The sequence below is a fragment of the Lipotes vexillifer genome, unplaced genomic scaffold (genome assembly GCF_000442215.2).
Source record: "Lipotes vexillifer unplaced genomic scaffold, Lipotes_vexillifer_v1.1 scaffold814, whole genome shotgun sequence".
Classification (NCBI taxonomy): domain Eukaryota; kingdom Metazoa; phylum Chordata; class Mammalia; order Artiodactyla; family Lipotidae; genus Lipotes; species Lipotes vexillifer.
The window spans coordinates 981,229-994,202 of record NW_006784081.1 but is presented as its reverse complement, the minus strand read 5'-3'; the positions used below and the strand labels follow the sequence as shown (position 1 = coordinate 994,202).

Genomic DNA, 12,974 nt, shown 5'->3' with positions numbered 1-12,974 from the left:
TCCTCTCACTCCTTTCTGCCTCCTGACTAAAACTGGTCCTTCCCCATGTGGCCCTGTGTGGCATGGCGTGGCCCTGTGTGGCATGTCATGCCCCATTCTCTTGAGAAATATAAATGTAATAAATTCTTCTTTCAAGGGTGTTGTTACTCAGTCACCTCCATAAATTAAAATCCCATGGGGGGACTTCCCTGGTGGTGCAGTGGTTAAGAATCTGCCTGCCAATGCAGGGGACATGGGTTCGAGCCCTGGTCCGGGAAGATCCCACATGCCACGGAGCAACTAAGCCCGTGCGCCGCAACTACTGAGCCTGCGTGCTGCAACTACTGAAGCTCACGCACCTAGAGCCCATGCTCCACAACAAGAGAAGCCACCGAAATGAGAAGCCCGCGCACTGCGACAAAGACACAACGCAGCCAAAAAAAAAAAAAAAAAAAAAATCCCACGGGTACAATTATTGATACAATAGAACACTCCACTGAACACATGCAGAAAGCACATTCTTCTCAAGTGGACCTGGAACTTTCTCCAGGCCAGGGCTATAAAACAACTAACATCATACTAAGTATGTGTTCTGACCACAACAGAATTTAATCAGAAGTCAACAATAGAAGGAAGTATGAGAAAGTCACAAATATTTGGAAATTAAACAACACAATTACAAATAATCCATGTGTCAAAGAAGAAATCACAAATATAATTGGAAAGTGTTTTGAGCTGGATGAAAATGAAAACAGAATAACAAAAGTAATGGAATGCAGCTACAGCAGTGTGTAAAGGGAAATTTATAGGTGCAAACGCCTATGTTAGAACAGAATGATCTGAAATTAATAATTTAAGCTTCAACTTTAAGAAAAATAGAAAAAGAAGAGCAACCTGAGCCCAAAGCAAGTGAAAAGAACGAAATAATAAAGATGATGGTGGCAATCACTGAAATTAAAAAAAAAAAAAAATAGAAAAAATAGAGAATATCGAATGAAATAAAGCTGTTGTTTGAAAAGATAAAAATCATTTTGACAAAATGTTAGCTTTACTGGCCAAGAAAAAAAAAGCACACATCGCCAAAATGAAAAATGAGAGAGGACACATTATTACCAATTGTTTAATAATTAAAAGGATAATAAGGGAATACCTTGAACAACTTTATGTCAGAAAATTAGACAACTTGGATGAAATGGGCAAATTCCTAGAAAGACAAACATCGCTCAAGGTATGAAAAATCTGAACAGGCCCTAACAAATAAAGAAATCAAAATAGTAAATTAAAAATATTCCCGGAAAGAAAAGCCTAGAATCAGATGGCTTCCCTGGAGAATTCCATGAAACATTGAACAAGGAAACAACGGCAATCCTTCACAAACTCTTCCAGAAAACAATCGAGGAAACAAAGACACCACAAGAAAGCTACAGACCAATATCCCTCCTAAGTATGGATGTGAACATCCTGAACAAAACGTTAGCAAATGGAATCCAGCAGCATATTAAAAAGAATCAGATGGGATTTATCCCAGGAATATAAGGTTGGTTTGACATCTGAAAATCAGTTATGTAGTACATAGAATAGAAATAGACAGGAGGGGTATTTCTGAGGTAATGGAAATGCTCTAATAATCGATTGTGGTGATGGATTTAGTAGAAATTGCACATTTGAAGCAGCTTAATTTTATGGTATGAAAATTACACCACAATAAGGTTGTTACAAAACATGAGTGATAGGAAGAGAAAGGTCTGGGCTGTGCAGGGTTCAGTGCAGGCGTCCTGGGCAGGGACGGGGCAGAGGGTCAGGAGCAGAGGGTCAGGCGGGCTCACAGGTGGCTCTGTGCCACCTGCGTCAGGAGGCGTGGGGTGCGAGACAGGGGAGGTGGGAGGATGCGGGGAACCGCAAGGGGAGCGTGGGGAGGAGCACACAGACCTCGGTACTCAGAGGGGTGTGGAGGTGCGGCGTGCGGGACGTGGGGGACAGGGCCGCAGCGGGGATGTGAGGACGAAGGAAGGTCCTGCAGCGCACGGAGAGGCAGAAGGCGCAGGGGACGTGAAGGATGAGTGGGGCGCAATGGGGGAGCGTGGAGGGACATGGGATGGACATGGAGGAGTGCTAGGCGCGAACAGTACCGGGGGTGGGGTTGCGGGCAGGAAGGGCACACTGAGGGGGCAGGGGTCGAGGAGGGCACGGGGCTCCATGGGAGAGCGCAGGAGCTTGGGGACTCAAGGGGTTCCGGGGGTGTGCATGGGGTGCGGGGCATCAGGAAGCAGCCAGCAGTCGCACGCAGTGCAGATAGGACTGGGTAGTCCTAAGACCCTCGCAGCTCCAGGCGCCCCGGTGCAGGTGGTGCGGATACTATCTGAGGTGCCCTCAGAACCGCCAGCTGGGATGTAGTTCTCAGGACTTTCGGATACTGGGCGCGAAGTCTCACCCTGCAGGCCGCCGGCCAGGCTCCACTCTGGGAATGATTCCAGCGTGCGCCAAGAGTGACGGGGTGCACAGTGCACGTTGCTCGACCAGGAAGTTAATGAAAACCACTGAATTCTAGATTTGCAAACCAGTGAGGTTGGGGGTATGAAGATTAGGCAGTAAAGATTTTTAAAATCTCAGGTCTGTTCCAGAAGACTTAGCCCTCCTCTCCTGTTGTCTCAGGTGTGAAATGGGATGTTACCACACAGACTTGCTGTTAGATGTGATGAGTTAATGTGGAGAAAACAAGTGAAAAAGGACCCTTTGTCTTTTAACCCAATCTTGTGGATACATTACATGCCCAGGAGAGGTACAGATGGGGAAGCAAAAGAGACTGACAGAGACTGACCACAGACATAGACCCAGGACTGCTGTTTTTATTTTTCAAACATTCTACTGATCACACTTACTAATGCCTTAAGTATTGTAGTAGCCACTGCCTCCTCCTTCTGAGGTCTCTGTCGTGCCATCCTGAGTAATTGCTTTTTAAGCACTCATCAACCCAGAATGATTTTTATCTTCACAGCTTCTTTCCTGTCTCCCCGTTGGTCTGCTGGCTGAGTCACCTAGGCGGAGAGGTTCTGGGCATTTAAAAGCTTGGTAGGCAATACTTATGGTTGTTGTGGAAGCCCCAGGAATGGCTGACCACATCCTGCACTGTCCTGGCTTACTCTACATCAATCCAGCTTTATTTTCCTCCAGAATGCTTATCAACTACCCAAGTAGGAGTTCACCAACTAACAGCATATGAGCTCAGCTGCTGCTAGTGTAGGAGATCAACTTTTAGGGTAAATCATCTGTTGCTAGCACAGGGGTCACCAACTACCAGCACTGACTGCCAGCGCAAGAGCTCCCCTAGTGCCAGTGTAGGAGTTCACCTAATGCCAGTGTAGGAGATCATCTACTACCAGTGTAGGGGCTCACCCACTGTAGGATAGATATGTCACAGATTGTCACCCGTCACTCACAAACATATCAGGGCACGTGCAGGAGCTTGCATGTTCATTGTGGTCTCTCTGAACCTAGAACACTGGGTGGTACCCTGGGGATGCAGAAGTCAGCAGGAGTAACCTTTGTAAAAGCTGAAAATCAGTCTGTTTGCCAACAGGTATCACTGAAGCTCATTGTATTTTCTCTCGACTGGTGGACGGTAGTAGCATGTCACCCCAAAACATCTCATTTGGCATAAAGGTTATGTAACCAAGCAGGACCCTACAAGGCTTTCCTGGGACAGACCCTTCCCCCATATCCTCCGATATCTGATGCACATTTCCTGAGTTGTTTTACAAATGCTAAAACCACCACCAAATGGAAGAAATTAACTACTTGATGATCACGATTCCCCAGACCTACTGGAGCCTTAGGTTGATACTGTTAACCACCCTGTTACCTCACCATCAACCAATCAAGAGAATTGTGCAGGAGCTGATCACATACCCTGAGATTCCCCCCTCCCTAACCTGGCCTTTAAAACTGCCTTGCTGAAACCCTTCGGGGGAGTTCGGGGGTTTAGAGCCACCCATCCTCCTTGTATTGGCGCCTTTACAATAAATGCTGCATTTTCCTTCCTCACAACCCGGTGCTAGTGGATTGGATTTACTACACATGGTCGAGCAGACCCAAGTTTGGTTTGGTAACAATTATTTTGAGCTGGAGGTGTTGAGAAGCAAATACAAGCTCCCTGCCTTTCCCCATCTATCGAAAAGCAGGACACACATTTACGGAGGTATTCCTGTCCCCTCTCCACAGGAAAGATTTGGAGACAATTCTAATCTTATCCGTTTGGAGATGGCACGGGGCTGGGGTGGGGGGCACGGCGGCGGGGTAGGATCTACATATAACAAACCTTACTAACTAGCATTAGGTACCATTAGTTTACCTGCTCGTTTTATGACCTTGGAAGTCTAAAACTGCTTTCCCTGTCATTTCTGCATAAACATTGTTCTTTGTTGAAGATGCTATCTAAGCCAAAGAACTAAGCTGCTGCTCTAAGTTACTCATTTTCCTGGGGTTTCTCCTATGCATACCTGAGGTATACGTGTCAATAAACCTCTTTGCTTTTCTCTTGTTTAGCTTTATTACAGGGTCTCAGCCAAGAACTCAGAAGGGTTGAGGGCAAATGATTTTTCCTCCCTTACACTTGTGTGCAGCTTTGTTCTAAAGCCACAGCCAGAGGCATCTTGGTGTCCTCGGGGCAGTTGTGTGCTCATTTATTAAACTCACGAGGCTGCCCCACAGGCTAGGTTTCCAGTGGCCATTGTGGAAGTCCCAAACCTTAAAGTCCAAATCTTGCTGAACCAAACACTATGCTCAGATTCTCAACAGGAAGTGAAACAGTGGGCCCCATTCCTTGGGAAATCATATGGGAATAATTCCCCAGCCAAAAACATGGCCAGACCCCTGACTCAACTGAGAAAATACTTCCCCCTGTGTACATAATTTGAAGGAACTGTTGTTCAAGATATTCAAAAGTGGTGTATACATAGTAACAATAACAAAAAAGCCCAAGAATGGGAGAATGAGTAAATAATCAAGTAAATGAAAAAGTACTGGCTATTGAACACAGAGGAACATGGGAAATGTTTATCAGGTTATCTGAAAAAAAGGAAAAAAATGCCTACAGTACCTTCATGAAATGAACACACGTGTTGAGCCAAAGAACATCGAGACCATACCTGGGAGTTGCCGTGCTTGTGTGGGCAGCAGCTGCATCCCCGACTTTACCAGTGAGCATCTTGTTTCTGTATCCCCTCCCAGAGGGTGGGCCCTCTGGAGGATTTCCCCACCCCCCGACCTTAAAGATAAGGGGACTACAGACAACTGTTAATTTATTTACTGTGAGAATGGTCCTTACAATTAATAAAAATCTAGGGGTGCAGAGACGCCGCATCACACCTTCTTGAGAAAGGTGAAGCAGTGTCAAAACTTAAAGCAAAAACGAAGCCTGGACTTTTAAGCCAGGGCTCAGGGTGGCCTCCCCCCTCCCCCAGGCAGGAGACTCTGGGTTCTGAGTTCAGGGACCACGCCACGGGCCACTGAAGAGGCATGTGAGAGGGCAACGCCAGCTTGCTCTTCTCAGTGCCGCTCAGATGGAAACAGTGAGGTGTCATTTCTGAGCCTCACGCTCACCTCCAGGCCCTCAGACCTCCCAGAACTGAACCTCTGCACTGGGAACCAGGGAAGGAGCTTTTTCCAGAAGCCCTGAGTGGGTTCAGGGGGATTTGAGGGCATCTGTGTGTCCTAGTTAATCAACCACTTTGTTCAGTGACTTGCTCCCAGTTCCCTCCCTGTGGCCTTTCCCACATCACCTGTCACCTGAGGACTCTGCTGCACCCCAGTTAATCTGAGGCAACTACATCCAGCCCCCCCCCCCCCCCGCCAGTTTGGACCAGACCCCAAGACAGGCTGGTGGGCTTGGAGCCACCTCTTGGCCAGCGGTCTCACAAGACAGCAGCTTTCTCAAGGTGTGGCCCCAGGGTTTGGGGGGTTGCTCAGACTGCAGCCTGAGAGTTCTGCAGGCCCTGGTGTCTCACCAGACTGAGGCTGGGTGGGGCAGGTTGGTGAGGCTCCTGGAACCAGGGCTACCAGGGCCCTAGGCTCAGGGCTCTGCAAAGGACTGTGTGTGATGCACTGGTGAATGGGGTCTCAGCACCTGATGACCTTGGAGAGTCCCCCGAGGGAGGACAGCCCAGCCCGCACACACTCACATGGCTTCCTGGGAGTGGCAGTGACAGAGTTCAGTTTGCTACACGTATCCGAGTGGCATTATGAGTGTTTTCCATAGCTCAGAGGACAAGCACCCTCTTCTCAGGTTTTTCAAGCGTCTCGCAGACTCGGAAGGCAGGACAAGGGGCTATGAGAGGCCTGCTCACTGGGGAGCCAGCATGTCCCCAGGCCCACCTTTCGGCCTGCAGATGGTCATAGGGGTTGGGCTGCTGGACAGAGGTGAGAAGAGGGCCCGCAGGGTCCCCGAGAAGGGCGTCTCAGGAAAGGTATACAAGAGCGACCCATCGCTGGCACTGTAGAAGGACAGATGTCCAGCCTCGTAGTCCAGAAAGATGCCCACGCGCCGGGGTGGGTCTCGGAGAGGGGCAAAAGCCCGCTCGGAGGAGTTGTAGTAGCTCCCCAGGAACACGAGGATCCAGAACCCGTTACCAGCGAACAGCTCGCCCTTCTCCTTGCGGTTGGCGTTCTCTCTGCAGACGCCCAGGGCCCAGCTGGCCCGCTCCCCGACCTCCACCTCCCAGTAGTGGCGGCCCGAGGTCAAGGGCTCCCGGCCCAGCACACAAGGCCCGGGGTCGAACCGCTCAGGGCTGTCGGGCAGGGCCTGCCGCAGGTCCCCCCGCCGCACACTCCTCCTGTCCTCTGACAGTACCAGCTCAGGGTTGGCGGTGTCAGGATCGAGAGTCATGTCCCCTGCAGACAGAACAGTGGTCAACCCTCGAAGCTGTCTGCCCCAGAGCCATACAACCCTGCAGTTTGTGACTGCCCACAAACTGACCACGCCCCTTCTCCCTCGAAAAGATTCCCTAACCACTCTAGCTGTACCTTGGAACGTTCTAGAAAGCAGTCCATGCTTCCTTGTGATTCATGCCCCTTAGAGCACAGAAGGAAACCCTGAGTGCTTTCCGTGTCCATTCTTTTAGTCCCCAGAGAGAAGTGTGTGTGTGTTCTAGGGCAGCTTTCATCCCAGACTCCACAAACCTGGGGTCCACACGGGTGCTCTGGCGCCTGAATGACCCTAGGAGGCTGTTCCCACCTCTATTTTTCCTAAATGCATCAGTGAAAAGCTTGGACCTGGCCTTCCCTGAGCTGCTATCTTCTGCCCAATAGCCCTGATCCCTCCTAGTTTCTCATCCATGAACTGGGAGCCTGCGTGTTGTTCCTACCACAGACCCCAGCCCACCGGCAAAAGCTCAGGACTGGCACTTCCTCTGGACTGGAGACAGCGCGTGGGATCCCCCCGGCCTCTGCATAACACTCACCTCGGAACCTCCGCAAGGCCTCCACCAGCCCTGGGACCCTGCACACTGTCCTCATCTCCATGGGCACCACCTCAGGAGGCTGCAGCTTCACGTCCTGGACTCTGGAGGGGCAGTGGAGGTGTCATCCCTGCAGTGGGCCCACCTTGAACCCCGCCCACCTTCCCTGGGGAGAGTCCGAAGCTCCTACCTGCGCAGGGTGTCCCTGATATCCTGTGGGAGAGACACACACTGCGTCAGCACCCATCCCCCAGGTGAAGGGCATGAAATGCAGCCAGGCCAGCTGACACCACTCCCACACTGGGACATCTCAGCTGAGACGCCAAACTGCATTTTACATAAACCTGTGAAACCTTATCTCACTTCCTGGGCCAACCCGTCCTCCTTCCAGAACCTCTGCTTCCTGCAGCTTCTCCAGCAACATTCACTCATCCTTGAGGGCTGCTCCCTCTCACCTCCTAGCTGCCTGCCTAGCCCTCCCACCACTTTACTGACCATAGCCCACTTCTGCTAACTTCCCTCGATCCCCGCCACCCACTTGTCCGGGATTCTTCCTGCTTCCCAGGCTTAAGATCACCTGATGGCTCAGCAAAGGCCAAAGGACTAAATTTTAGCCCCAGGATGGCAACTGGGAGCCTCTTACTGGTCCCTGAAAGTCCACTCAGCTCTGAGGCTCCAAGGAGGGTCACCTCCCACAGGAAGCACCCTGGGCTGCACATGCAGGATCCTTGGCTCCCACCTGCAGGCACAAATTGCAGGGGCCAGATTCTCAGGGGTAGCACTGGGCCCATGCAGGAATCCCTATGCGAGACCTGTTGGCTTTTTCTCTCAGCCCAGTGGGCCCAAACCTTCAGAGAGCTGGGCGGTGACCCACTGGCCAGTCCCCATTAGGGCTCCCAGACAAGCGCTAACAGCAGTTCGTGCAGTTCAGCAGTGGTGTCCACTCCCTGTGTTTCATAGGAAGGAGACCAGCTGGTGAGGTCCTGAGAGGTCCAGGCAAGCACCAGTCAGTCAGCCTGCTTTGCACAATGCTTCCTCCACTTTCCTGCTCTCCATTCCCATGCCTGGCCTTCCCTTGAGACCCCCCACATGCCCACCCCCAGGAATGGGTGCCAGCTCACCTGCAACAGCCCCAGTGCTGGTAGCTGGCAGCGCCCCTCCAGCTCAGTGATGAGCTCGGCCAGCTGGGCGCTCTGCTGTCCGAGCCGGGCCGCGCTCTCCCGCAAGGGGGGCAGCACCTCCAGCTCTTCCTCCTCCAGCCTCTGCAGCAGCCGCTGCTCCTCCTCCACAAGCAGACGGCGCAGCCTCTCAAACTCCGTCAGCACATTCTGCCGCTGGGTCTCCACCATCTTCTGTGGGGGTCAGGGAGGACAGCTGAGGGCCTGGGACCTGGAGCCACCCTAAGCCCCAATCCGGGGTCCCCCACATCCATCCCTCCCTGATCCCCAAACCAATACACCCAGGGCCCCCCATGCCTGGTTCTCCCTGACCCCCACTCCCAACCCCCAAACCCACCCTGAGGTGGGTTAGACATGGGGTCTGAGGCAGGGGCGCTGCCCAGAAGCATGAGGCTGAATGTGAAGGGTGGCGTCCTGCGGTGGGGGCCCTCATGCCCCCTGCCCCCACCCACACTGGGTGCCTGGCCACCTGCCTGCCACAAGGAGCAGGTCTCCTCTGCCTGGGCCTGGAACAGCAGTGCATCCTCCATTTGCTTCCGCAGATGCTCCAGGGACTTCTCCAGCTTGCCCTATAGGGAGGTGAGCCCAGAGTGACCCCGGCCAGGCCAGGCCTCCAGGCTGGGCCTTATACCTGCTCCCACCTGCCCAACCCCAGCTAAGCCTGAACTCAGCTGGCAGGGACTAGTTGTGGAAAACTGGGCCTGGGACATGACAGGTGGAGCAAACTCAAATTTGCCAGGAGATGCCCTCTAGCTGGTGTGGCCCTCCCACCACTGCCCTAAGCAGCTATTTCCCCTTGCCTGAATATCCTTTCTTCTGTTGTTCCCACCCCTCCCTAATCTCAGGGCAACCTTCCCACAACCCAACTTCCCACTGCATCACCACCTTCTTTCTTCCGAACCGCTTCGTTTCTCTCTGCCTGAACTGGGCTTGCTGGGTTTCAGCTAACCGGAACGAGCCACAGGATGGGCACGTTTGTATCCGGCTCCTTGGTCCTGATTTCAGGCCTATGCCTAACATTTACTTCAACCCACACTTCAACCCTGTTTACGACACACTTGGCACCTGGGAAAGCCAGGAGGCCCGAGATGCAGGAGGATCTGAAGGACCATCACAAGAGTGACAGCAGCGCGGGTGGGGATTCCACTATTCCCTCCGTCCATGTTCTAGATGCACCAGGGCCCTGGGAGGTTGCGCTTTATAGAGCCAGCACTCCCAGGCTGTGCAAATACCAGCCACAGCCCACTGATGAGAAGTTTGCTGGGGCATCTTCTCCAGCATTAAGACAAAGTAAAGCACCAATACGGTGAAGGGTCATGACATCCCAACACACGCCACTATGGCATCAAGATTATTTAGAGCTGAGGTGACTGAGAAACAGCAGATGCAGGAAGAGCTCTCTGCTCTCTTCCCTTCTGCCGAAACGCAGGGCCTAAGTTTTCCATGAGAACGATTCCTACCCAGTACCAGGAAGGGGAACAGTCACCACCCAGAGACAAGTTGTTGACACTGAGATGAGTCTACCTAAACAAACCTTACTCAAATAACCCTGATGTTCCATTAGTTCCCCTCAATATACGTCCTTGTTCCTTTCCCACAATGTATTGGCCCTAGAAGCCCAAATCCCCTTTCTAGTTGCTTGTCTGGTTGCTTTTCCACAAGTTATCGTCCTTTGTTAAAATGGACTATAAGCCCGAGTCTAACCACTTGAGTTTCTCACTTTTCTGTGAAACTCTTGTGCCGTGTACAATTTAAAAGACTATTAAAAGTATATGTCCCTTCACCTGTTGATCTCTTTTGTCACTTTAATTTGCAAGCCTCAGTCATAGAACACGACACGGCAGAGGAAAACGCTTTTCCTCCCTTATGACAGACAGGATTAAGTGCTACCACATGAGACTTTATCAGGTCAGCTGGGAGAGGCCTCTAGAGAGCTGCTGGTCATTCTCTGCTCTTTTGGTCACTTTCCACACCCTGATTGGGGTACTCAGTGACAGAAGTGCAAATCCGCTAGACTCATGTAAGGAGCGGGTGTTCCTGTGTGCACGTTATACCTCAGAGTGAGAAGAAAACCACAAAAATTGTGTCAGGACAAGCCCAGTGATGTGGATCAGGTATAGGTTTATTCTGTCTGTTGTCCCAGAGACTTGCTCTATGATAGTGACAGAGTACTGATTCTAACGTTGACTAAAGCATGTACTTGAGGTACCTCAGCAGAGAGACACTACTGGCCATAAAGCAAAATGCAAACCACAGTCAAAAAGTTTGAAAGATGCCACCCATGTACCTAATACCTTGGGTTTCAGAAGGAAACCCACCCGCAGGAATGTAGTAGGCAGCTGGCCAGGTGAGCCAGGTAAGTGTTTGCCCTGAGGCTCTTAGCAGAGAAAGGAGTGCTGGTGTTTGTTTGGATTTTAAGGAAATGCATTTCCAGAACAGAGAAACAAGGTATCTCAGCCTGGGCTCAAAGCAGGGCTGAGCCCTGGCTTGTCAGCTGGCAGAGTAACCTACTGGGAAAGCCTGGTGGGCCCTGGCGTCCGCCTCCTGGGGCAATGGCTCTGTCCCTGCATTGATCCCTGCCTGGGGCTCTGCAGCGGCTTCCTGGCTGCCTTTCCATCTCTTCTCACCAGAACTTCAGGACTGGCGTCGGCCCCACGGCCCCGGCCTGCCCTGCCCACGACCCTCTGAAGGCTCAGAGTCCTCATCCGTGCACGTCCACCTGGGACCAGTCACCTCTGAGGTTCCCTTCCCACTTTCTCCTCTCCCGGCTCCATCCCTGCCAAAGGTCGGTCAAACCTGCCCAGTCCCTGCCCCAGGCAGCCCTCCCACCGGTTCTGTGGGACCTAGACTTCAGAAAGCACGCCCCCTCCCCACGACCAGGTCCCCAGGCCAGCGCCTCACTGGTGGGCGGTGCCCCAGTCCCTCTAGGGTGCCGGTTTGGGACAGGCTACACCCCCCTACACACCCCCCGAGACCCGGACCAGGCTGGGAGCCGAGCCCACAACCTGGGCCAGGATGGGGCCCCCAACCCCGCAGGCCCAAGCCACGTCCCCCCAACCCGCAGAGACCCCCTGCTAGGCCGTGCTCCGCCTGGACCTGTCCACACCTTGAGATCGTCGGCCGCGTCCTGCAGCGGACGCACTCGGTGCGCCCAGTGCTCCCCCGAGCGCTCGCAGGCCGAGCACAGCAGGCGCAGGTCGTCGCCGCAGAAGGCGGCCAGTGGCTCGCGGTGCGCGGCGCACACGCCCTGTGGGACGGGTGACGGAGGGTGCAGGCGCCGCGCCATCTCGGCCATCTTGGCGAGCGGTCGGTTGGGTCGCAGGTTCCTCTGCGGGGACAGCTCGCGGCACTCGGGGCACGCGTACGGGCCCTCGGGCTGGCCCCAGCAGCGCCGGATGCACTCGCGGCAGAAGTTGTGGCCGCAGTCGGTCATCACCGGATCCGTAAAGTAGTCGAGGCAGATGGCGCAGGTGGCCTCCTCTTGGAGGTTGGTGGACAGGTCCGGGGCGGCCATGGCACCGGTGGAACGGAGGAGGGCAGTGTGGTCCAACGCGTCGGGCGGTGGCCGGCCGCTGCCGGGACTATGGGGAGCGCGTAAGGACGCGGGGTCTCCGGGGACGCGAGGTGCAGGGCACCAGGGTACTCGGGGAGCTTCGGAGCGCAAGGGCTCCGGGGTCCAAGGCTGCGCGACTCCTGTGATGCGGAATATACGGCTCCGGGACTGCAGAGGCTCCGGGAACGTAGAGCCTAGGAATACCGTACGCGGGGAGGAAGAGGAGTCGAAGCGGGGGCGGAAGCAGGAAGCAGCTGGGTTTTTTTTTTGTTGTTTTTTTTGTTTTCCTTTGGAACAACCCACTTTAGCTCCGGATTGGCCGTGGCCTGTCACGCGGCCCACGGGCCGGACAGAATTGGAGGCTGCTCACCCGCTGACCTTGCGTCGCCTCCGCCTCTGGGCTGTTGCGGTGTTGCACGGTCTGGCCTCTCCGTCGGGCCTGGGGAAAGGTGGGGTGCAGGGGCCGGGGCCAGCGGGGTGCCCCGCACGGTCACTGGGCTGTTCGCGAAGCGCAGAGACCGCGAGGACAAGGGGAAGCTGAGGCTGTGTCGTGGGCCCCAAATCGTTCCCCGTGCGCTCCTGGGTGTCTTCGCGCGTCCCCGGGCTGGGAACGGTCAGAACTTATTGGGTGAGGGGCTCGGCCCGCAGGGACTTTGGCCTTGTTGGGGTACGAGTACATTGACCAGAATTCTAGGTTTCTGGCAACTGTTACCTGGCTGTTAATGCGTCTGCAGCGGCGGGGCTCGGGGAGGTGGTGGGGTGGGCGGTGGAGAGGGAGTGAAAAGAAAGGACCCTCTCTGATCCTCACTCTGA

At 53.7% G+C, this 12,974-nt stretch overlaps 1 protein-coding gene across 1 annotated transcript; it reads right to left on the bottom strand.

Annotated features, from left to right (window-relative positions):
- Positions 1 to 5,016: 5,016 nt before the first annotated feature.
- Positions 5,017 to 12,362, bottom strand: TRIM11 (tripartite motif containing 11). Its single transcript, XM_007456503.1, has 6 exons — positions 11,715 to 12,362; positions 9,082 to 9,177; positions 8,552 to 8,782; positions 7,621 to 7,643; positions 7,434 to 7,534; positions 5,017 to 6,864 (listed from the first exon to the last, which is right to left on the bottom strand). The coding sequence occupies exons 1-6, from the start codon at positions 12,120 to 12,122 to the stop codon at positions 6,317 to 6,319; spliced, it is 1,407 nt and encodes a 468-aa protein (XP_007456565.1). The 5' UTR covers positions 12,123 to 12,362; the 3' UTR covers positions 5,017 to 6,316.
- Positions 12,363 to 12,974: the final 612 nt, after the last annotated feature.

Coding starts and splice junctions, on each gene's coding strand:
- TRIM11 (XM_007456503.1), bottom strand. CDS start 12,122: ATGGCCGCCCCGGACCTGTCCACCAACCTCCAAGAGGAGGCCACCTGC. Junction 9,178..11,714: donor ACGCGGCCGACGATCTCAAG/GTGTGGACAGGT, acceptor ACCTCCCTATAG/GGCAAGCTGGAGAAGTCCCT. Junction 8,783..9,081: donor AGACCTGCTCCTTGTGGCAG/GCAGGTGGCCAG, acceptor TGACCCCCACAG/AAGATGGTGGAGACCCAGCG.